Raw genomic sequence first — 26,159 nt, 5'->3', positions numbered from 1 at the left:
CTGAAATACTCAGGGACTTGTAGTTGACTCTTAAAGCACCTGGACATAAACACACACAGGTCTGTCAACATGCATAGGTCAGCTATATCAGCTCCACAAGAGTTTAAACTGCATAAAAACAGTCATGACGTGCAGTTAACTTGTTCTTTAATCTTCCCTGATAAGAACAGAAACTGCCCAGTTTGAAATCTTCAAAGACACAACTGACCACTCCCCCAAACTCATGGTTAGGTCCCTCCCTAAGTTACGGTTTCAGGTCCTGTTTGACTATGTACAATGTACCTTGGAGCATCTCCTGTCACCCAGCAAGTGAGATGCCAAACAATGGAGCATGCACAGCTGTGCAGAGCTACAGCCAGGCAGAGTTTTCCTGTTTTTCCTTTTTCCATGTTTTCTACCTGCAGCTTTTCCTTGCTCAACACCTGGCAGCTCTTGGCGGACTGCAGGAAGGCAGGATTGCCAGGGCATAGCAGGCAGACCGGGCAAGGAACAGCAACCAAGTCACAGCACCTTGACCACCAGACCAGTATTGCATGCTGAAAGCGCGGAAAGTGTAATGAGGAAAGGCTGTGATCTGTTTATAAATGCTCTTTCTGGAAGCCAGTATCTCCACTGGCTGTTGGCAAAGGCAAAATCTTGAGTAGATGAGATTTTTTTTTTCTGACCCACTACACACAGGGTTTATCAAATGTTGTACTGTTTTTGAGAGTCTCAATTGGCCCCAAAAAACCTATGTCATCGCCACCGTTCAGAACAAGGTGTGAGGAGGAAGGAGCAGCAGCGAGGAGCTGTTACAGACTGACCCTAATCCCTACTCCCAAACCCCCTGTGCTGCTCAGAGTGGGATGGAGATAGAGGAGTCATCAATGAAGGAGTGAAGTGGAACCTGGGAAGAAGAGGGGTGGGTGTGAAGGTGGTTTAGATTTTGTTTCTCACCATCCAGCTCTTTTTTTAGTTTGCAATAAATTTAATTAATTTTCCCCAAGTCGAGTCTGTTTTGCTTGTGACAGTAATTGGTCAGTGATCTCCCTGTCCTTATCTCAACCCATGAGCTTTCCTATCTTATTTTTACCCCCTGTCCTCTTGAGGAGGCGTGAGAGAGTGGCTGGGTGGGCAGCTGGCGGCTGGCCAAGGCTAACCCACTGCAATGATATATACAATATATACATATATAGAATTATAAGTAGAGAGCAGTGTATAAATGTTTATAGATATATATTTATTTATACATAGATACACTATACGCTGTACTACATGATATATGTACTACTGCTATCCTACACTATGTAGTAGATAATAAACACACATTTATCAAGATACAGAAATATACATAGCCTAAAAGCAAAGGTACAAAATGGGTAAAACATTCTTTAATAAGAGCTAATGGAATGAATAGGCAAGGTCGGGGTCCTGCAGTTTACCTTTACCAGGCTGCAGAGCAAGTACTACATGCCCCGGGGGGGGGGGACTTGAAAAGGGCAGAGGGACGCCAAAAGGGTGGTGGGGCACAGACATGTTGGAATGTGCCCGAGGACTACAGACCCCCTCCCAGGAGGCCACCAAGGGTCCCCTGGTGCAAACCCTGTCACATGCAGAGACCAATCCTGTGAGCTGGACCAAGAAGGAAAAGACCTTAAGGGAATCCCCCAAACGGCCATATGAACCAGAAGAGCCGGCCAGTGGGCTTGTGAACCATGAACCGGATTTGGAGGTAAGTGCCAGACAGAGAGGGTGGGTGGCTGGGGGAGCTCCATTTACCCATGGTTGTGGGGGGATCTTCAAGCTACCTGTAAGACCACTATGGGGTGCAGGCTGCTGCTGTATATGCTGCTTTATCATAGGTCGATGACCTTATACAAAAGGTTTCAGGAAGCTCTGACTGACTGAGTGAGGGGGAATCGGGAGTGTGCCATGACTTCTCTGCCTTCCTGTCTGGGCCTGCAGCAGCCAAAGACAGGAGCACGGGCACAGAAGTGACAGCAGCATTCAAGGACAAAAAAGGAAAAAGCCTGAAGAAGTCTGACTAGCAACCAACTCCCCTCACACCCTATTAGCAAAGTTTCTCTGCACTTGAGTTAAATTGATTGTCCAGTGTTTCCTTTCATAAGTGTGTATAATAGGATGTGAGCAGACCGCTATGCCACAGCTTCTGTTAGCAGAGATCTACTGTCCTCCTGGGGAGGTGGGAAGATTTGGGGGTATAAATCCCCTTTCTGAAGCTTTTAAAAGGCAAATTGCTGATCTCAACAGAAGCCAAGTGGCAACCTGGCTTGCAAAGCAGGATGCTTATAGCTTAGACAAGGCAGCAAGAAACCACTTTAAAAGAAATGGGTGGTTGTGGCAGAGGTGGATGCACCATGGGAGGAAGAGTTGGTGGATATGCAACAGTATTCCGTCATAATGATGGTGTTTAGTAAATCTTATCAGTGACAGACATGTTATTCAAGCTTGCCTCGGCCATTGATCCAAAAGGCAAAACACGTTCTGAGGTAGCTGGGGCTTTTAAAATAATTTTAGAAGACAGTGCAAGCCTAAGAATTACAGATGGATCAGGGAAAAGAATTTTTAAACCAGCCTTTAAACAAGCTGTTAAAACAGATAATGTTCACCGTGTTATTACTTATAATGAAGTAAAAGCCTCTGCCATAGGGCATTTTAATAGGATGCTCAAAACCAAGGTGTGGAGATGTTGTACAATATGCAACACTTCTTGCTACGTTGATGTGTTGACAAGGTTTATAAAGAGCCATAACCATAGCTTCCACCATGCTATCAGAGCCAGGCATGTGGACACAAACATGTTAAACTCTGCAAGGGTTTGGAAAACTTTATATGGGGTTTTGTTTAAAATTAAACCATCTGTGCCTCTGCTCAAAAAGGGAGACCTCATCAGGGAGTCTAGAACAAAACGGAGATTTGAGAAAGGTTATGAGCAGATGTCCACAGATGAGATTTTCATAGTAGCTGAAATTGTGAGAATAGGACAGCTGCCTGCGTACTACTTAACAGATTACGGTCACAAAGCAATTGAGGGGACATTTTACCCTGAAGAACTTCAAAAAATGAATCCTGACAAGGACAGAATCTACAGAATTGGGAAGAACATTGCTGCAGAAGGGAAAGGAAGAAAGTAAACAGCTGCTGGAGAAGTGGCGGGGCTGCCCCCAGAAATTTAATAGTTGGACAGGAACCTCCCATGTCCAGAACATCTAGTGATTGACAGCGGAGCAGGGGAAAAAGGAAGGGTGGCAGATGGGGGATTGTAGAGCATTATGCTGCCCAGCAATGCCACCACCGGCATCTTTCCACAATACACCGGCATGAACTTTACTGTAGAGCTGGTGAGGTGCCTTGAGTGCTCAGGCAAGTGGAAGATGGGGCTGGTAGTACAGTACCTACACAGCTGGGATAACATCAGCAAAGATGCTACCTTTGAAATACCACTGCAGGGTAAGATACAGAGTATACTTTGCAGAAAGGCTATTATCTGTCCCTCTCCATGTTGATGGAACATGTGAACCATCATATTAACCCCCACAAGAGAACTTCAGGCATCAACTCTCCAGCAGTGGACCTGGTCGGTGACCCCATCATAGTGAAAACAAAGCTTAAAGCAGATAAAATCCTTACACTTGTTCTACAAACAGAGATCTAGCACATATTTTGGGGGCTTCTCTGCAGGTTGCTGCTAAGAAATTGCCCTGTCTGATGGACGTCACTGGAGGGTTTAACTCGCTCCACCACCACACACAACTTGCAGAGCACCAACTTGTCAGGGAATTTGCAATTCCATTATTGCTCTGTGTTTGGCTGGCAATAATAACAATGAGATCATTACAGTGATGTATGATAAGCCGCACTATGTGCTGGTAGATCACCACCACATCAACACAATCAGCATTAAAATAAAGACTGACCAGCATAAGCACGTCTCATTTTGCTTTGGGTAAGTGATTGAGAACTGCATCTTCAGCCCTGGAAGTAGCTAATATTTTAAGAAACCACACCAAAATGGAGTGATAAAAAATTATGGGGACCCATCCTTGCACATTAATTACTACAGAGCCTAGCCTGGCAATGGTCTCCCTGGTTTTCAAGCTGTTTTGTGTGAAGCATGGTGTGGGTGTTGCAGGTATATTCTGTAGCCTGTTTAGAAAGACCATCCTGCAACTGAAAAGGGGTTTGGAAATTGTTAAGCAACACATTAACAGCACCAGTCTAGATGCTGCAAAACACGTTTGGACATGTTTCCAAGGTTGTTCCAAACAAGTTGGAAGTGCCAGCAAATCAGGAAGGCTTGGGACTTGTTTGTATACAAATAAAAAGCCATAAAAGAGAGATGCATATCACACTCCCAGAAGGAAGGTCCACCCAGCCCTTTAAAAGAAAAACGAAGGGGGACACCAGGCAACAGTCTGACCAGGACAAGAAGAAGAAAAAGAACAAGAAGCCAGGCCGAACGGTGCAAAAGAAACAGAAAACCCAGAGAAAGAGGTCCCATTCAACCTGTAGAAAAGGAAATATATTTATGAAGGGATGACTTTCAGTCATGGCTGCTCAGAATAGTGTACCAAATCCAAGCTGGATTTGTTCGAAGTGTCCCCAACACAGACTTGCTTTGAGAAAAAGCCTTTTTATTGAGGTGCCTTCACTTTTCACTGTTGCAGAAAGTCAGTACCTCTGGACTTTTTCATAACTGAGAATGGGGAAGTTTACATAGATCTGGACAACACCCTGCTGTACTTTTCCTGCAAGATTGTAAAAGCTGACAGGTCCAACCGATGTGCTGGTGAGGCTGTGGGCCTCATGAGTTACCCACCGGACTCTGTTTGCAGCTGGCTGGATGTTACACTGGGGGACCAGCTGCCACACCCTCATTGAGTTTCCTCTCGATTACAGCCATGACACATTGTCAATGCATTTCTCCATGGGGTTGTTCTACAATGACACATCCGGGCAGTGGAAAGCGGGCATGCTGGATCGCGTCAGTAATCAGTGGTTTAGGCAACGGCTCTGATGGCCCATAGTAGGACTGAACTATTTGGACTGCTCCATGGTGATCTGTTCTTTCAAGGCAAGCTTTTGGAGAATGGTGTGAATGTAAAAATTGAGCTGATGTGCATCAAAGACAGCTTTTGTTTGATCAGCTCCCCAGCAGCAGGAACTGGTCATTACATATGCCTGTTTGTGAAGAAAGTGCGGGTGGCACCTGGAGTGTGTTTGGGGCACACTGGGGCATTACTTATGGCTAATCCAAAATAGCCAATGCACCAGATGGGCATGAAAGCGTCCAGCACACCAGCCGGCAGTTGTATCAGCAACCAGGAAAATTTGTTTCTGGAACAGCCACACAGAATTGTTGTTATTGGGTTCATAGATAACGATGCTTTTAGCAGCTATTATGCTAAGAACTCTTTCAACTTCAAGTATTATGATAGACATTTTGTGTCCCTGTATGTGGATGGTGAACTAATGCCAGTGAAACCCAATGCCGGCACTGCAGCCCAATTTTGAGAATGTCTGCTGTGTGAGAGAGTACGCACAGCTCATTGAGATGATTGGCCATTCCCTACTGGTTGACAGGGAAGAGTTCGCTGGTGGCTATACCCAGTTTGCCTTTGACCTATATCCAGACAAAGAATGTGCTGATCACTATTCCTGGATTAAAACAAGAAACCTGAGAGCAAAGGTATACTTTTGCAGGGGCCTTGATCACCACTGTTAATATGGTTGCGTACAGGGTATTTGACAACATGATAGAAGTAAACCAGTGGAGACACGTGCTCTTTGACTGCATGTGAGGATGGACACTGAACAGTTTCCTTGGGTTTTTTTCAGCAGACCCCTACACCAAAGAAACATTTCTAGGTGTTTACGTGAGCAACTGGCTCCCTAGGGCCTGTGTTTCTCCAGGACCAGTGAGCATGGTTATGAATAGCACAACTTCCCTGGTTGTTCCAGGAAGAAATATGCTTGTGTTGCCCTAGTGTAGTTGTGCATTCTTCTGATACTGTGTGTGCACATAATGCAACACCTCCTGAACGACAGGATCAGAGACCTCAGGAGTCTCAAGGGGCTTTTCCACTTCTGTCTGCATAGGAAGCACGGGAAAAAACAGCCCATGAGGCAAGTACATCTTTACTTTGACCATCCCAAAGCAGGTTGTCAGGGTGTCAAAATTCTCGAAGAGAACTTTGGGGAGTCCAAAAGGCTATTGTTTTGTTTCAACGATGAAGGGAGAGAGGCTAATAAAATCATAGAAGTTTATCTTTTCATTGGGAGCTGCTTTGTAATATGGATAAATGGTATTTGTCCTGTGTGGAAGCCTGGCTAGCTGACTGGGGACATGTAAACATCGAAATGTTGCCAACTCAACATTCTGGGCCAAAGGTGAAGGTACCCGGTGAGGAAGACTGTGAATCTTCCTCCAAAAGACCCCAATAGACGACCACCAGACGGCAGTACGCGTGCGCCAGGAGGAGGGACCCTATGATAATAGATTCTTAGAAGTAATTAGAATATCCCACCTTTTCTTAGAACTAATTATACTAACCCAGCCTATAATAATAAATATGTAAGAAGTAAGCCTATAAAGTCTGATGATTGTATTCCAATAAACGAAGTATGCTGATCACTCATATTGAGTGACTGTGTCTTCCCTCCGTTCCGGCGAAAGGCGCAACAAAGTGGCGCCCGAACAGGGACCAAGGAAGAGGAGCGGCAACAGTCCTGCCACCAACAAGCACATCTCTGAGGACCAGCAGTGTGGGCAGTTTGGTCCTGGCTAAGAACTGTGCAAGCTTCCCATCTGATTTTGTCATAGCAGCCCACTCATGCTCCCATATAGATCTGATGTGAAAACCGGCTCTCTTTAGGTAGTCCCTCTTTTGCTGTGTTGTGTAATACAAATATCCAAAGGTGGTCCCCACCAGAGGGTTCTGGTCATTTTCATGGTAGCATTCAATACAGCTATGGGAAAAGCACCCATGAAATTCAAAAGCTGTTGGCATCCCACCCATAACTGCATAGATATCCAAGAAGTAGGATCCTATTTGATATTCACCACCTCGTAATGCTTGACAGATTTTAATGTGTTCCTTTTCAGCCACATACATATGCCATTGAAGGGGGCTGTATATCTCTTTTTCCTCAAATGGTAGCCACCTGAAGGATGAGTGCTGCTGTGTTAGGTTTAAGAAACATAAACCAGTATGTGGACATGCAAGTAGAGGCCAGTGTAGTACACTGTAAGGGATCTTCACCTTCACCTTTCACTGCCTTCTTTCTCATAGAATATGTGATGGGTTATCACCAAAATCTCATTTCTGTGTGATTTCAAAAGTGTTTACATCTTGCTGGCAATAGTAACTCAGTTGGTTTTGCAAGTCAAAAATCTCCTGACTAGCTGTGTGCCACGCTGAGAACTGTTCTTTCTCTTCAAGCACCATGCTGTCCACCTGATAATATTCCAGTGGTGGAAGAGGCCCCACATAAATTTGTTGTTCAGCAGTGTTGAAAAAATGGGGGAAATAACCTTTGCAGCCCTCAATACCCAAAGCTTAGGGAGGGCTGCTTAAATTCATGGGTAGAAAATTTGGAGTCAATGAAACGTATACTCAGGCTGGCTACTTCTATGCATGTGAGTTCATCACCTTGGGTAATAAAACTGCACATCCACTCTTACCTTCAGAAACCAGCTAACAACAAAGTAGCCATCCCAGCCTTTGGCATTATGTGCTGGGGAAGTGTAGCCCCAAAACCTTGTGTTCACAAACAACTGAATAAAGTCCACAAGATGTGTCCTCCCATTCTCATTCAGTTTTCCCTTTCTTCTTCATCCCAAGGGGCATCTGGTGCTAACTCCATGGAAAAAATGTAGCTGGGCTATGTGTCCCAGTCTCCTGCATACATTCCATGTCATAGGCAATATAGCCCTACCCTGCCTCTGGATTTTTGATCACGGGCATCAACCAGTGCTGGTTTACGCTACAAATCTGTTCACAGCACAGCCCACACTTCCAGACTTCACATTTGTGATTTTTTTCTACATAGGCTTTACACTTTTCATGGAAGTCTTAACCAAACAATCAATTTGTTTTTTAACAACCTTGCAACAGGCCTTGTGCCTCTGCAAACATTTCCCGGCCCTGCACAGCAGCCTCCAGCTGGTGCATCTTATCTGTCTGAAGTTAACTGCACAGTCATGAGATAAGCAGAGCCAGCAATAATATTTACAGCTATGGCCATGGTTATACAAAGCTCACAAAAGTTTCTTACCCCAAATACCTGCCTAACATCCTTAACATCATAATAATGTTAATCGTGTAAAAGGAGGAAACAGGTCTTGTGATATCAAAGACCATAATTTGGCTTAAAAGTCCCCCAACCCTTTTTCCCCCGGACAAGAGAATGATGAGTATATTTACATGTTGCAGGTTCTCAAACAAGGAGATGTCACTCAGCATGACCTTCCTGTACACAGTCCACCCCAGTTTGTCATGTAACCCTTTTTCTCTGCTTAACAATTCTGCATCTCTTAGATCCCTCACAGCTGTAAGCTCTGTGTAAGACTCCAAGCAAAAGAGAGATTATTGTGACTGTTATTTGGATGAATTAAATAACACCACTTTTTGTCCATAGTTTTGAAATGGAAGATAGACTGTAGGGTTCTGCATACCCCATTCCTAATGGCTTTTACAATAATGGTAGCTAGGCAGAAAGACTGATCAAAACACAGCTCACTTTTACTTTGCAAAATAGTACCTACCCAGTCTAAAAATTTTGCAGCCTTCATATAGCATAAATTAATAGTGTGAGATTACAAAGAGTTACGCATGCTGGCAGTTTCAAGACAGAGCTGAGCATTATCACGAGGTTCAAACAGATGGTGTAAATGGTGAAAAATCTGCTCTACATCCCAAACAAATGTTTCACAAGCTTCATGTAGTGACACCTGATCTAAATTAACTAAGCTGTATCATTGTATATACTGTCTAGCGTTGAACCTCAGGATCAGCCATTCCCACTGCTGGATATGCACCACAGAAGCCATGGGGTGATCTGCCACCTCCTCCACTGCTCCTGCTGCATTTGAGGGTGGCATAAATCTGGGCATTCAAATGTCTCCTCAGTGCTTGGGAGTGCAGCCAGTGGAACCCCTAGGAAATATGCTTGTGCTCAACAGCCTCTTGCTCTTCAGGCTGCTGTAGTAACTGGGAAATCCCTTCAAGAAGGCCATCTTCTACTCTAGTGGGACACATGTTTACTGGCCCACTAGGTTCAGAAAAGTAGTTTGCATATAAGTTTGCCCCATAACCACTTGCCAACAAGACACTTGCTCTTTCTGCAGTGGCTGCGGTCTCTAAGTGCACAGGGCTGCAGCGTGTGTCCCAAAGTCTGTGTCTTGCTGCTTGTGCAGTAATCATTGTCTAACATGCATGCTTGGTCTTCTGCTTTTTCTTTGCAGCCTTGCCCTAAGGATAAAGAGACATATTTAGCAGCACAGGTTTCTAGTTCAACACACTAAAAGAAAGCAGATTTGCATCAGACAGACTCCTTGAAATACTAGTATTTAATTTGCTAATACAGTCTGGGTAAAAGTGGGAAAGTCTCTTACCCAGTCAAGAACAAGAGTGAGGCTAAGATAAGAAATGACTGGCAACCCCTGACATTCCAGTCATGTCTGTAGTTACAGGTGACCAGCCTCAAAATAGGTCTTTAAAATGCATTTTAAAGTCAATTAACCAGTTTTAGAAGGAACATCTCTGAGGGTCTACAGAGCTGCAAATGGTCTGAGAGGGTCAAGCTCTGCTGCGGGAACGGATTTAGACATTTGGCACAAAAACAGAGTTCGCTGGATGTCAGCAGAGAAAACCAATTGTTTTGCTGTTATTTTGTTTTATCAGAGGGTCCCAAGGCAGACTTAAGACTAGAACAGCTGGCAGATCAATACCAACTGGGGACTAATCAATTTTTGTAGCCTCCAGTTGGAGGCTACAGAAAATCAGAATCCAACTACAGAGCCTGTATTAGGAAACTACCTTAAAAATTTCCTACCATTGTCGCTGTTGAAACAGTGCCACAAAGGCTAGTAGCTGGAGAACAGTATATTAACCACTATTTTAGTCACTGTCATTTAATCTTCCCCAGAGCCCATCAAGTTGAAACTCTGAGTAACTCCCATTGACCAAGCTGTACTGATAATGGCAACAAGACCATTTTTTAAGAGAGTGTACCAAAGACAGGTGTTACACTGGCTAAGTCAGTGTAACAAAATCTGGCCTATGATATTTGCAAATAGAAAGAAGAAATTTTAAATGCGGCTAAACATGGTATGTGGAGATAATGCAACAGTCACAGCAAAAAATAAATATCTTTAAGACAGAAAAATAATCATGCATCTTGGTGTGGACTCTGCTGAGCTGCAGCCAGGGATGAACAGTTGTGATAGTCAAAGAGCAGCCTTCTCTGAATTAAAGGTAAATGAAGGAGCTCTGAAATCAGTAGAAACCCCTGCTCACAGAATAGCTCAATAAAGGGAGAACACATTGTTCTAGGTAGAAAGAGAAAAGCATTACAGTGCATTTTAAAGATGTAGTGAAGGACTATAGAGTGGAAAACATGTAGGCTCCAAACTGGTGAAGAAACCACAATAGTGGAGCAAACACAAACTGCAAGCGCAATCAAAGAGAATATGCACAGCAACCCGGTTACCATGGGCCATTTCTGGAGGACTACCCATCCTGCAGCTGTTAGCAGGAACATCAGTCCTACAGACCTTGGTCCCAAGTGACCAAGATTCAAGTTTGGTGTGCTAACTGCATGACACATTGGCAGGACACGCAGGAAAGGAAAAGAAGAGAAGAAAACAGTGTACCTCACATTTAGTCCCATTTCAGGATTGAGTATTGGGATTTAACTACTCTAAATATATGTAAGTCTTCTGGGACTCCTGCAGACCCAGAAGCGTCTGTACTCACACTCTTTTTCCAGCTTATGCTAGTTAAATGAAAGATGTATCTGCACAAAGCCTGGGCCCTCGACTTGACCTCTCCGCCTTTTCACATATTCTCTCTTTTAGGTGCCAAGATATATGTTATTAATCCTTTTTCATAACCTTCCAACTTTTTCTCTTAGTCACCCAGTAAGTGACTCATTCTTGCCAAGGACACGAGTGAGCTCTGCTAACATTCTCCTGCCTGGAGTTCCTTGTAGGATGTTCTTTCCCTGTTCTCAGATGTCCTGCTCAGGCTGTTTGTTTTATCAGCTTATGTACAAACAGCCCCTTTTTGACCAATATACTTTTCCTGCTTATTAAAGCAAAGCATCAAGGGCCTAGCAAGGTAATTTTTTTCTTCATAGCCAGAGTTGCAGGCAGTGTATCCCAGACAATTTACAGTATTAGGCAAAAATACAGTTCTTCTCCTGTTCAGCAAGCTTAAGATAAGAACTGCACTGCACATTAGCAGAATGGGCACTGAACTTCATTTACCGAAAATCCCTTAGTTTGAAATGCAGTGACTGTATGTTTTAGGGGGGGAATAGGGACTTCAGTATAACAGAATGTCACAAGAACATTGTTACAAGCTATCTTCTCTAATAAAGGCAGACATGCAATTAATATCTCCTATTTATCCCTTGGTATTACCGTTAAGGATCAAAAAAATGTGAAACCATATCATCAACCACAACATTCAAAGACAAATCAAGAAAACAAGTCGGTAACACAATTCAAATAAGGACAACTGTCACCATGCTGCAGCAGTAGGAGCTAAAATTATAAAAGCAATTGACTGCTCCATGGGTTTCCATGGTCACTGTACCTTGGTAATTTATTATTAAATGAGAAATAATTACATGGTGATGTCACTTTCTGCATTTTCAGAGCAAATCCAAATTTAAAACTGCAAGGATTAGTTTCCCATTAAGACCCTGTTTCTCTTTATAAATTAATAGGGAAAACCTACTAATAACAAAAACTTACCTCCATGTGTTCACATCCAGAAACCTTGCCAGATTAAACTCCAGGTCGACCTCAGCTTTCCTGGTGCTATCGCTGCAAGATCAGACAGTAACTCTATACTCCTCCTGGGTCACCTGTCCTGGCTTCCACTCCTTATACACTTCCTTTTTATGTCTGAGTTCAGTTAGGAGCTCCTTACTCACTCATGCCAGTCTCCTGCTGCCTTTCTTTGATTTCCTACTTGTTTGGAAGGAGCTTTCTTGATCTTGGAGGAGATGATGCTTGAATATCAACCAGCTGTCACGGAACCCTCTTCTTGGGGGGTTTCCCCCCAAGGTCCTCCTGGACCTTATTCCATGGGAATTTCCAAGCAGATTCCTGAAGAGGCCAAAGTCTGCTCTCCTGAAATCCAGGGTTGTGGTCCTGGTTTTTGCCTTGATATTGCCTCTCAGGGTCCTGAACCCCAATGTCTCATGGTCACTGCAGCCAAGGCTGCCCCTGACCTTCACATCCACAACAGTTCTTCACAGTTTGTAAATATCAGGTCTAGGAGACCACCTTTACTTGTTGGCTCTTTGATCACCTGTGCCAGGAAGTTGCGATCAGTGCAGTTTAGAAATTTCCTAGGTTGCCTGAGCCCTGCTGTATTTTCCTTACAGCAGGTAACAGGGTGGTTCAAGTCCCCAATGAGGACCAGGGTCTGTGAATGTCTGGCTTCTTCCTGTTGTTTGAAGAAGTCCTCATATACTTCTCTCAGCCTGTCCAGTTCTCTTAGTCTTTCTTTGCATGTCACATGCTTCAGCCCCCTGACCCATCCTGGTGCACCTCTGCTAGCCTATCACATATGCCAATATTTGTCTTTACTGTTGTGCTGGTTTTGGCTGGGATAGAGTTAATTTTCTTCACAGTAACTAGTATGGGGCTGTGTTTCGGATTTCTGCTGGAAACAGTGTTGATAACACAGGGATGTTTTTGTTACTGCTGAGCAGTGCTTACACAGAGTCAAGGCCTTTTCTGCTTCTCACCCCACCCCACCAGCGAGTAGGCTGGGGGTGCACAGGAAGTTGGGAGGGGCAGCTGACCCCAACTGATCGAAGGGATATTCCATACCATATGACGTCATGCTCAGCATATAAAGCTGGGGGGGAAGAAGAAGGAAGTGGGGGACATTCAGAGAGATGGCATTTGTCTTCCCAAGTAGCTGTTAGGCGTGATGGAGCCCTGCTTTCCTGGAGATGGCTGAACACCTGCCTGCCGATGGGAAGGGGTGAATGAATTCCTTGTTTTGCTTTGCTTGCGTGCGCGGCTTTTGCTTTCCCTATTAAACTGTCTTTATCTCAACCCACGAGTTTTCTCACTTTTTCTTTTCTGATTTTCTCCCCCATCCCACTGGGGGGGAGTGAGCGAGTGGCTGTGTGGTGCTTAGCTGCCAGCTGGGGTTAAACCACAGCAACTGGGGAGCCTAAAATGGGACAAAACCCTCCAGATGTGGTCTTACAGGTGCTGAATAGAGTTGAAAAACTACTTTCTTCAGCCTGCTGGCTGCACTTTAACAGCCCAGGATGTGCTGGGCTTCTTTGCTGAAATGTCATACTAGTGGCTCATGTTCAATCTGTTCACCAGACCTTCCAGGTCTATACAAAGCTGCTTTCTAGCCAGTTAACACTCAGCTTCTATACGGGGTTATTCCATCCCAGATGCATGACTTTCCATTTACCTTTCTTGAACTCCATAATATTTCTGACAGCCCTTTTGTGCAGCCTTTTAAGGATTCTTTGAATAGAAGTCCTGCCTTCTGGCATATCAAATGCTCCTCCCAGCTTGGTACTGCCTGTCAACTTGCTGAGGGTGCACTTTACCCTATTGTCTAGGTCATTTACAAAGATGGTGAGAATTATTTGATGTATATTGATCCCTGAGATATGCGTCTAGGTAACTGGCCAATAGTCAGACTTTGAACTGTGGATAACAACTCTTTGTTCCTGGTGATCTAACCAACATTCCACATACTTTACAGTCCACTTATGCTACCCGTGTCTCACCAATTTGGCCATAAGGATATTACACACTGTGTCAAAGGCTTGCTAAATGATGTCCACTAACAGCTTTCCCATCATCCATTGACAAATACCATCATAGAAAGTTACTGGGTTAATTGAGCACAATTTGTTCTTGGTAGATCCATGTTTACTGTTCCTAAATGTCTTCTAGTTCTTTGTATGTCTGTACAAGTTTTCCAGGAGGATTTGGTCCATAAGCTTGCCAGGGACTGAAGTTAGGTGACTGTGCTGTAATTCTCTGTGTCCTCCTTCATGCCTTTCTTGAAGACAGGTGTGACATTTGCTTTCTCCTGTCAGGACTCTTCTTTCAAAGAAAATGGGAACTACCATGCAAATGGTATCAGCCAGCTCCCTGAGTATTCTCAGAGGCATTTCATCCAGACCCACTGTACTTCTTGATATCAAGCATGTCTAAGTGATCCCTAACTGTGTCTTCCTCTACTGTGGGTACTGCTTCACTCTCCTGAACCCTGTTAAAAGGGTCAGGGGCCTGAGAGAGGATTTCCCAGTGAAAACCGAGACAGAGATTTCAGTAAGTACCTCAGCCTTTTCTGTGTCCTTTGTCACGGTTCTCTGCCTATGAAGCTGCAGGGTCATATTTACCTTAGCCTTAATTTTCCTCGTAAGGTACTTACAGAATCTCTTCAAGTTGCCCTTCTTTTCTCTTGCGAGTTTTAACTTCAGCTGAGCTTTGGGTTTTCTAACGCCATTCTTGCAGGCTCAGGCAACATCTTTGTTTTCCTGCCTGGTGGCCCATCACGGCTTACACATATCACAGTACACTGTCTGTGTACATAGTCTTCATGGTTTAGCTCAGTCAGAGGTTGCCTATTCATCCAAGGTGGCCTGGGCAGGTTCCTTCTACACTGCTTCTTATGTAACATATGTCATTGATGGTTCCCATTCTGAATTAACCAGTAATGTAGCATCCCATGACCTTATTGAAATATCCGCACAATATTTAGCAACAGAAATAGACTCCTAATCTTGCCAGTCTCAGTTTTGTCTTCACACTCTTTGCCATCTTACTGGCAAACATGTTAAAGAGGTGGGCAGTGAGACTTGCTGAGATCACATGAAAGCTCCAGCCCCTACCCGGCACTGGGGAACACTACTACCAGTCCTTTGAGGAGACTTATATGTCAGTGTGGAAAGCAGAGAAAGTGTAGTGACTGGCTATCAGGACTATTGGTCTAGCACTAAGGGCCTGTCTATTGATGTAATCAGTGCTTGGAAGAGGGAAAAAGGAGTCTTTTTCCTGCTTGGGAGCAGGGATCAAGTCAATAGGAACTGGGAGCTGAGGACATATTTCTCTGAGGAAGAAAGAACCTGCCTCTTACAGTAACAACTCTGATTGCTTTGTTCATAGCAGCATTTCTTAACTTTTGAAAGAACGTATCTTGCTTTAAAATTATTTTCACTGCAGAGAGTTGAAGGCCAGTGCAGGAAACTGAGAGTAGAAAAGTTGTTCTTGCTTCCAGAAATAATGTCACTTTATATTCCTAAAACTTGTATATGTTTCTTGCTGTACATTTTGTCCTGAAACTTTATGTTGTGTGGGAAGTCTCTAGTTATGAAATGAAACCTAAAAAGCAGAGCAAACTGTGTTTTTAGAGGAGGTGATTTTACAAAAAATGTTTGCATTATGCCATGTACATACTTTTGCACTTTTGAGGAGGAAAAAAAAAGAATAAGAAAGGGGGGATGAAAGAGTTTATTATTGTCTGTGAAGGCTGGAGATGCTTTATATTAGACCAAGTTTTTGTACGTTAAGAAGTGCATCGTCCTGTTATTAAATAATTTTTAGGTGGACAGTTCTAAATCATTCAGTGAAGTAACCTCACCATTACCTTACTGTAAGATGAAGCAAAGCGTGAGATCAGCAAGAGATTCTCTTAAATTCCATGTGAAATGAGGTACTTATAATTTGCTGCTAGTAATAATAGAACATGGCTAATACCACTGTTGATATTACCACCTATCTCAAACAAATCTTTTTAAAACTATATGCAGGCTTGTGCTGTTTTTCAGTTCAGATGAACTGTTCACAAAAGAAAACACTGTTTGGGATGGACAGGTAGCAATACCAAAGTCCATTCACATGAACAGAAATACTTATGGGGGGGTAGCCAAATGCCTGTGTCAGTATGATGTTGTACCAATTTTCATGTATCATCTGTTCTGCCCCTTGACATATGCAAACTATTCGTAATCCAATCAGCATATTGGGAAATGACAAAGAAGTCATACAGTCCAGGAAGGTCTGTGCACTTCTGTTCTGAGAATTAGCTTGGTACAAATCAGTCCTTTTTATTCATGCATATTTCTTTAGAGTACCCAGAAATTTAAGAGGCATTATCTAATGGAGGCAATTTCACAGTAGTAGTTTCTCCAGATGGAAAGACTGTAAAACAAGTACATAATGCAACTGAGATTACAAAGAGCATATCCTGTAAGAAACATCTTGTGTGATATCTGTTTTACTTTAGTGTTAATATATTGAAAGTACCAATGTAAGATTGTCAATAATTAATTGGCAATTAATTAATTGCTAATTTTTTTTTTAGCTTCACCTTTTACTATCTGTGAAGCATCAAATACCTCAGTTAAGGTAATTAAAAAATAACAAGTTGAAAATTGTGTGTCTTCTGTTACTACATATTCTAAGGGAACAGTTCCATGATGAGGGTTAATGGTTCAGAGGACAGTAATGGGTAATTCTAGTTATCTGTCATGGAGAAAATGTGAGGGACATGATACTTTGGCATAGGGAAGATGAAAGCCCCACAGAAGTAAGCCAAGGTATTAAAAAAAAAAAATTCACCCCACATCCTTAATTTTGCAAAAAAATAGTGATAGACTATACTGAAGTTTCCCTGTCCATCTTTACTGTTTACAACTGTTTACAACTTTACAGACCACATTTTAATAAAAACTGTAGAGAAGTCCAGCTTCTAAGTGGCCTACAACTAGGCCAAAATGGAGAAGACCAAATGGCTCTTTGCCAATGCCTGCATTTCACTTGGAGGTGTGGTAAGTAAAAACATACTCATGTCAGCACTAGTCTAACTTGCACGACTAATGCAAATGTAGTATGAACTTGAATGGGAGTTTCTTGTGCAAACACAACACTTGGTCTAGGATTCCTTATACAGTTGCTAAAGAAAGTCACTGCTAGCACACTAAAAGACCTGAATTGACTTGAGACCAGGTCAGCATTTTGTCATATGCTGCATTGCTACATCCAACTACAGAGCAGTTGTAGCCAAGAAGTTGTAGCTGTCTCGAATGTGCAAAAGTCTGTCACACAAAAGCTGTAGCTGGGACACATTATAGCAATATGATAAAGGGTTGCTTCGCCCTCAGTCATGAATTCAAACCTACCTTAGATTAGCAGTAGCAGAAAGTAATTAGTATTGATAAGAAAAGGCTCTAGAGCCATTGCTGTGCATCTGCAGGTACAACCATGTGCTAAAAGGGTTTGTATCCTGACAGTCTCTGTCAAGTACTGCTCAACTAAAATACCAAACTTGTAGCGGAAAAGAATGTTTGCCCTTCGTGTGTATTATTCTTGGTCATTCTCTGCCTGTCATTCACTGACTATCCTCCAGGTTAAGTCAGACTCCAGCCTTTGTAGCAAGGGACTGGTAGAGCCAAATATAATGGTATTTCATCTGTCTTTAATGCCGGTTCATTAATAATTGAACCGGCATCTGCAACAACATCAGAAAGAACACTGAAGGGAGAACAGTGAAGTAGCAATCATCTAAGGTAATTACAGCCAGAAAAAGGGTTGACATCTAATCTGAGCTAAACATCTCATCTCTTTCCATAGACGGTGGAAAGATGGTGATTTGTTCTTTCATAAAATCACCATCTAAGGCAACTGGGGTGTATCATATAGTGGCAGTTCTTACCTCTCTCCATTGATTATCTAAAATGGATGACTAGTCAAAACTGGATACCAAGCTTTCATGTGGCCAATGTTAAGTGAGATGAACAGTCCACATACTGACCTGCAGTCAGTACTATCAGAGGAGCCGGATTAATTTTGAAGTGAACCGTATCACAACTCATCACCAGTTCTAGACACTAGAATTTGCCTTCAGCCATTTTCTTTATCTTCCTTTGAGTAAAGGATCCTTGAAAAGGCATAAGAGATGTGTCTGATGAACGGCAGGTTTGCAAAAGTAGTTATGGAGACACAATTTTAGGCCCTATCAATTAATGCCGTTGTTTTTCTCTCAAATATCAGGCATGCTACTAATTATGTCTGATATCAAGGCTGAGATCAAACGGTCTTTCAATATCTCCCCACTCTGCACTGAACCAAACTGCTTTCATCACAGAGTGGGCTGCTAGTGTTTCTTTTTCATTGTCTAGTCACAATCCACTTGAACACCCACTTTGCAAATGAAGGTGAAAATGCAGGTTGTGTAAAAACCTCTCTCAGGGCGCTTCTGTGTGGCACATTTTTCCTGATTCCCTCACGTGTCAGGGGCCAGCACAACTATTTGGGAGGGATGCTCATTAGCCTAATGCAGCAAAGTAAGCTTTTGTACGTAAAGACAGGAGCAGCTTGCTCATCTTTCCTGTGGTGTCCTACCCTTTTATGAATGAGATAGTATCTGACTAAAATAATGAGTTTGATTAGATTTTGTCAGCCACTCATCAGCATGAGGAATTTTGCATATTTTTGTTAATTATGGGCCATAGTTTTAAGGGCTTCCATTTCATGTGCCTCACAGTGGGTCTCCATACCTGGTTTACGTTTGGCATTATGAATTTTCAGCTTGCCTCTAAATACCCCCCTTATTCTTCCTTTCCATAAAGTGGATGACAGCTTCTCCCTTCCTTTCTTTCCCCAGTCGCTTTCTTTTGCTATGTCATGTGTCAATTCTAGTTATGGAAACTTGCTTCCTTATTCGCCAGATGATCAAGGAACCATCTGAACAGGCTACGTCTGAACAAGATTCATCATCTCTTGGAACAGATGGATCTGTGAATTACTTGCATTATCCTCCCAGTCAGAGGGATTCAGCTTTTCACCGTGCGGCTTCATCTGCTACCTCCCAACAACTCAAGTCACCCAGTCCTGTTGGGAGTCCCTCTGCTTTTCAAAACAGGTTACTAATTCTTAATCAAATCAGTTACCTGAGTGACTTTGTCCTGTGAGAACACAAGCTGAATGACCAGAAAGATTCACTTTCTGACTTCTTGGGCAAATTGAACTTATGACTCTCAGATAAACTTCAGTAGAAAAATTGTGACAACTCTTCAGGAAATGCTTTCTTTGTAGGGATATATAGAAAAGCCATGGTTCACCTGGCAGGTCTCCTTCAGTGGCTAGGACTAGACACTTCAGAAGAGGGCGTGAAACCCATGTAGAATACAACTGCATGAAGAAATACCCTGAAGAAAGTTTTTGTCACCCCTGTCAACTGATAGTTGGCTTTATGCCCTGAAATGTGAGATTTATGTTCCATGCAAATTCTTTATTTCTCTTTATGATATGCTTTCATTATCAGGAAATAATTTTCTGCAGTTCCCTGGAGAGCTCCACAGTTGAATGATGCCTCAGGCAGACAAACACAACAGATGTATTCCCTTCCATTGGTTTCACATTTATTGCTTCTGAATTTCACAGTGTGTGCTCATGATCCTTATCTGGAGAGGAACCAAGATTCAGTTGCCCTCCTCTCTAGCATACAGCCGCCTGTGTCCTTCTGTTTGAACTGGATGACCCTCCCCTTCAATTTGCGTAGGAAGAACCCCACGTGCTCTGTTCATGAATGCTCGTTTAGGTCAGGAATTTTTTGTGGGATGAGCTTACAGGGTTAAGATTAGTTTCTGTGGAGCGTGAGCAACCATTCTCAGTGTTTGGAGGGGAATTCTCTAGCTTTGGGTTGGAGAACGTGCAGCATCTATCCTGTGCCCTCTTTCAGGCCCAGATCTCAAGCCAGACAGGGTCAGTCTGAGCAGTGAAATACTAGACAGAATTGGCCGTCAACTTTGGGGAGGAAAAGTAGATAGACTCCCACTTCTACACAGAGTCGCTTCCTTCTCATGTAAGTAGGGCAACTCCGTTTTGCTATTTCCTTGCAGGACCTTTGGAGATCAATGCGCAGTGGTATGCTGTGGAATGCAAGTTTACAGCGATTTCTCTGAGCAAAGGTTCAGGTTAGGTATCCATCCTCTGCCAATGTTACTGAGTGAGAGAGCGCTTTTCACTGTGGCAGGTCTTGCTTAATAGGCAGACAGATACAATAATATTGCTGACTTTCTGCAACCGTATTCTGTCCCTTCCAGTTCAGCACCTGCCATCTACCCTCATCATGACTCAGGTGAAGTGGGTCTGATCTAAAATTACTCGCTCCCCAAGAGAAGAAAACAGCAACTGCGCAGACAGTTCAACTTCTAGGCAGGCCACATAAACAAACCCCAAATGTAGTCTGACCCTGGAGGATACAGTCTGAAAAAGTGCTGCGGGAGCTGCACCCATATAAATCTCTTGCCTCGCTGCTGCTTTGCACAAGGGAGAGTTTTACTGTGCCTTCGTTATTCTGAAGCAGGATCTGATTGTGGTAGACTCTGAGTAACAAAGTTTTGCTCCACATACATACTGTCTTTAAGGGACTGTTTTCTTTCCCTTTATCTACTAAGCATACCGGGGATGCGTATTTCCTTCCGCACCCATCATGCACCTGCGTACAAACACTCACATAGGCATACCAGGACAGAGTATTTTTTCTACCAAGCAAAGCTATTTTTTTATCACTACTCCTTGAGACCTCAGTCCAGCAGTGAAATACAGGTAATCTCAATTTCACTATGGTGAAATAACAAGACAACTCATGAGACTAATCACAAGAAGTGCTTTGCTGGAGGAGTCACTTGGTCAGGAATGATTTCTTGCTGACCATTCTGTACCTGGCTGGGACCTGATTTCCACGTCCTATGTAGAGTCTGTTGGACATGAGGGCTGATCGGGAATTTGGGAAAATGATGGCTAGACTAGAGTGGGCTGGGCTGCCTTTGGCAACTTAGGGAAATTTCTCTCTCACATGGAGAGGCCCCAAGAATACAATGTTACTGTTCAGCCTTACGAATAGCCTTTTCATGCCAATTTTACAGACATTGAGAGCAGATTTCCATTAATCCATAACTTGCAAGAGCAAATGCAGAGGAGTAATAAGAATCGTGGTGTTTTGGTTTGTGTTGTTTTGTTTAGTTTTGTTTTATTTAAGTGAAGGGGCCTTCTTTTTAAATGTGATGCCTTTTATTCAAAAATACGAGCACTCCTGTCACGTGTCAGTATTTTACCTGGGTGGATTTTATCTGGGAACGTGCTTTCTCGTATCTTTGAGCAAATGAATTACTCAGCCTTTTCACAACTGGATTTTGAGTGACAGAATCACAGAATGGTTGAGGTTGGAAGGGGCCTCTGGAGGTCACCTGGTCCAAACCCTCCTGTTTTTTCCTTAGGTCTTGATGTTTACTTTTTGCTTGGGCTTTCTGATGCTTTGATTAAACCACATGGTATTTCTGTGAGGTGGTTAAGAGAGGCATTATGTCATCCTTAAAAATAAATTGCTGAACCAGAGGGAAATGCTTTATCTTCCCCCCAGCTGGATATTACGGTAATGGCAGAACACGCAGAAAACCCACTGAGGGATTCCGGTGCTAAGCACAGGAGCTTGATACCATTTAGGATGCCCTGGGTTATCCTGTGTGGGCTGCTGCTGCCACCTCAGAAGAACATGAGCCTCCTGTCAGTTTTCCCTCATATCTCCCTGCTTTGCATGGGAGTTTGCGTGCTCTTTCATGTCCAAAATGGCAGAAAAGCTGCCTGTATTTAGGCCCCATAATCTTAACCTCCCAGCAGGAAGGTACTGCAATTCAGTCTTACCCTGTGTCTTAATTTCTTTCCTGTTTTTACGTTGGTACTGGTTCCCATGGCAGTGAAAGTCTTACATGGCATACACGCCCCGACTGCATGGAGATTATGGCAATAACATTAACTTTGCTTTGAGATGCCTGGCAGACTTGTCTGTCTTGTGTCCTTTCAAAGGTGTAGACCCGGCAGTCTGCGCAGGAGGGCAGGGCTGGTGGGGCGGAAGCACTGCGTTTGCCCCATGGAACCTTTGCTTTGGGCAGGGGCAGCTAGCAGAAGAGAGGAGGGGAGGAGAAAAGAGTGTCAAAAGCGAAAGAGAGGAAACAAAGGCAGAGGTGTCGAGGAAGAGACTTCACAGAATACGCAGAGAAGTGGAGAGGGCTGGAGGAAAGGATGAGGTGGGGAAGCATGGCTATACAGGGAAGAGAGCGCTGAATGCAGTGGAAAATAGAACAAGTCTGGAGGGCAGTAATGGAAGAAGAGCTGGGGATAAAGGAGAGGGCACGAGAGCTCCACTGGAAGTATAAAACCTAAAGAAAATGGCAGGAAGAAATAAGTAGCCTGAAGGAGAAAAGGGACAAAAGAAGAATTATTTGTGTGCATCCCTATTCGGAGATGTGATATGAGGGGATGAAGGGATCATCACGATTTTATATGATGGTTTGAAAGGATGTGACGAATGAGGCGTTAGAAATAATGTACCCACAGGGATCAAATGATGTCACTCCAGAGGGGAACGGAGATGTGACTGTTGGATCTTTTTTGGTAGGTTAAATTCCAGTTTGGATCTCAGCTAGGAGAAAATCAACGAGAGGGTGCAGAATCTCCTCACCTCAGCCCAGGCCAAGCGGCAGCTTGCTTCTGTGAGTATTAACATTACAAGTCAAGGGCCACCGGGGCTGACCTGACAGCGTCTCCTGGTTATCTACCCTTTCCGGCATGTCAGGATTTTTGCCCATTTAGCTACCATTCTACCCTTGGTCCATACATATGCCTGTTTAGTTGTTGGTAGCCAGTTATCTGCCTGACAAGGCTGGCCCAGTCCGGGAATGCTCTGTTGCTACAGAGTGCCACCAACAGAGGCTAGAAGGGATCTCTTGGATTGCCGTTTGTGAATGAGCACAGCAGTGGTGTCCGTAGCATCAGAAGAAAACATATAAATTTAAATAGCACTTGGGACCTCAAAAACAAAGGACTAAACAGCTGCGTCCATATGAGCCCACTGTCATTGACAAGAGAACTGGTGAATCACTGTTTTGTTCTCTTTTTCTGGCTACAGTAATAATAGTTGGTCCAACAGTTCCCTACAGTCCACGTGTCTCTTTTCCCCGTCTTCCAAAAAGGCTACTGCAACCCTGCTGTTCCGCATTGCCATACAGAAGGCTATTTCAGTCTGTCAATGATTTTTATTGCAATGACAAATCCAAGCCTGAGGTACTTATTTCACAGTCAAGGGAAGGGCTACAAATCCAAATCACTGATGCTCCCCTCCACCCTCCCTCCCTGTTCTATATAGGCTATGAGCAGGAACTGCCCACCTCAGATGGCAGAAGTGACAGAATTCATGCTCTTACTCTCTAACTTTTTGGGTTGTAAAATAGCCTAAACAAGAAGACTGTACTGATTAATAACCTTGTAGGAGTTAGATGGTAAGAGATGTTGTATGAGTCAGGCTTTCAGGATAAGGCCCTTCATTTCACTGAGGTCATTTCCCATTGTTTAGCTAATTGGTAGCATAACTTTATGGTTTGGAGTTACACAAACATTGCAAGTCTCGGTTAGCCTTGCACTAGCCTGAAGGAACCACCCTAGAGGAAAGAAGGGGAACGTATGAACGAGGATGAATGAATCGGTGTTGCTAGTCCAGTGCCAGATGCAGAAATCAAATTAACATTTCCTTTCACCTTCCAGTTCTACAGACTACATTATTTAACACATCTAGCAGTTGCTGTAAAGAGGCACATGGCTCACAGCTCCCTGACTAGTTACCAGTTAAAAGTGTTTACAGGGATAGGGTCAGATGCTTCAACGGGGGAAATTTACATCACTAAACCCCAAGCCCTCAGATGACATTTCCCACTAAATTTATCTGTATTTATCTGGTATTTCCACCAAATTTGCCTGTAGCATGATTGCCCACTGTTTGTTTCAGCACCTGAAATGGCATTTGCTAATCTGTTCATACTTACAATACGGCAGTGGGAAAATTCAATATCCAGTCATAAACTCACTTAGCAAGAATTTGAGAATGAGAGGAGGTGTAAAACTGCACAACTGATACTTCAGGCACAACATCATGAAAGCATTTTCTGTAATACACAGTGCTTACTGTCATAGATACTTAGCTTCCACTCCCAACTGGAAGTCCTAGTTTTTCCCTGAACAACATTGTATGCCAATCCCCTTAAGAATGTAAGAGTTTATTTTCACTCTCAACTATGAAACAGAGGAGTGAGAGCAATAAAACCTATGAAACCTACGATTAGAAAGTGCTACACATAAAAGATAGCCAGCAGAAGCAATGGTTTATCTATTTGTGAGCGTGATAGCAGCCGCTGTTGTTCTGTCTGCCTACTGTATCTGACCTCAAACACTGAAGAACAAAATTCTTGACGAATTCAAACAGTGATTTTTTTTCTCACCAGCATTGATGTTTTCTAACGAGGAAGTCCATTTTCTGCAGTCGTCCTAAGTAGACTAATGCTCTGTGTAGTTATGTCTACTTTGGTGGAGTTTAGGCAGGAACGACTTTGAGATTGAGAATTGACCCTGCAGCATATGAGAAACATATAGGAATGGGTTCCTAGGTTGTCTTCTGTCCTCTGACTCTCAGCAGCCCATTGGAATGTTGATTGCTACTTACCTAAGTACATAAAATACTTCTCTGATGATAAAAAGTTTGTAATCCCAAAGAATCCTGTTATATTCAGTGTAGCTGTTCTATCAGTCAGAGAGACTGGTTTTGTCACAACATTTAGATGGCAACCGAGGTCCAGTGAATGCCTTTTGGCATTTCTTTTGGCCCTGTCTTGCTAAAATAAGGTTTAATAATGAGGCACCCAACTCTTGAGAAGGCTATAAGGGACAGAGGACAGCGTCTGTTGCCCTGAATTGGTTCAACTCTTTTGGAAACAAGTGAAAAGTTACTTTGGACTAGCTACTTTTACCAGTTCTCTTGAAGATAAGCAATGAATTAACTTGAGGTGTTTTTGCTAGGGAACTTCTAAGAATGAAACTGGTGGCGTCCTCGAAAGAAGGGCTACCTCTCTGGGCGTTCCCTGTACAACGACTCAAAGGAGTAAAGTAGCTGTTGTCAGAGAGGTAAGCAGCCTAAGCCTTAGCCTTTTGATATCCTGAATTTATTCCAGATCCAGAAAGATTATAAGTGAGCTATAGTATCAGCAAGAGAAACTGTAGTGAAAATAGTCTAAGCAATCCCATTTCCTCATTCTGGAACTGCAGGTGATTGTGACTGCTGTCTCTTTTATGTTTTTAGCTATCCAGACATTTAAACTCAGACTCTAAAGTCAGCATTCTAAAAAGGATGTATGAAATTCACCCGTTTCTCTCAGTTTTGTGTTTGTGCATGAAAACACTTTTAAAAGTCTGCCAATAACTGCTTTTCCAAAAAATTCACAGGGTGGGTGTCTCCCTCATTTGTGCATCTTTGTCAGCATGAAAGATAGATAGATTCTGCATTGGGAATTTTGTGTAGCATTTCTGATTAGATTTTCAAAGCGGGCAGGTGTTAAGCTATTAAACTTTAGTGCATCATAATGGAATTGGAGCATCTAGCTCTCTTGGACTTTCTGGGAAGTTCAGCTCTTTTTCAGCTCTGTCATACCAACAGAGCGAGTAAAACTGGCAAAATACAGTAAAAATCACAGCTGTCCATTTTGGTGGACAGCCATGGTGGCAATACAACTGAAAAACCTATGATTAAGACTTGCTGAAGAGTAAGATGCCGTATTTGCAGTGCCCCCTTTCTCTCCAGGGTCACATTTCCGCATAGTTTTTCTTTGCCTGAGCCCCAGTCCTGAGACTGTCCTGGTTTCAGCAGGGATAGAGTTAATTTCCTTCCTAGTAGCTGGTACAGTGCTGTGCTTTGGATTTAGGGTGAGAACAATGTTCATAACACATTGATGTTTTCAGTTGTTGCTGGGTAGTGCTTACACTAGTCAAGGACTTTTCAGTTTCCCATGCTCTACCAACTGAGAAGGCTGGAGGAACACAAGAAGCTGGG

General features: G+C 43.2%; 1 protein-coding gene across 1 annotated transcript in view; it reads left to right on the top strand.

Moving 5' to 3' along the window:
- Nucleotides 1-5,488: 5,488 nt before the first annotated feature.
- Nucleotides 5,489-26,159, top strand: part of CDC37L1 (cell division cycle 37-like 1) — a 46,411-nt gene continuing 25,740 nt past the window's right edge. Inside the window, exon 1 of the mRNA XM_009327289.1 lies at nt 5,489-5,689. Coding sequence (XP_009325564.1) covers nt 5,489-5,689 — 201 coding nt within the window. The remainder of the gene's footprint in view (nt 5,690-26,159) is intronic.

The sequence above is a fragment of the Pygoscelis adeliae genome, unplaced genomic scaffold, assembly GCF_000699105.1.
Source record: "Pygoscelis adeliae isolate BGI_AS28 unplaced genomic scaffold, ASM69910v1 Scaffold26, whole genome shotgun sequence".
NCBI classification, from domain to species: domain Eukaryota; kingdom Metazoa; phylum Chordata; class Aves; order Sphenisciformes; family Spheniscidae; genus Pygoscelis; species Pygoscelis adeliae.
The sequence above is the reverse complement of the archived record's forward strand: the minus strand, read 5'-3'. Positions and strand labels throughout refer to the sequence as shown.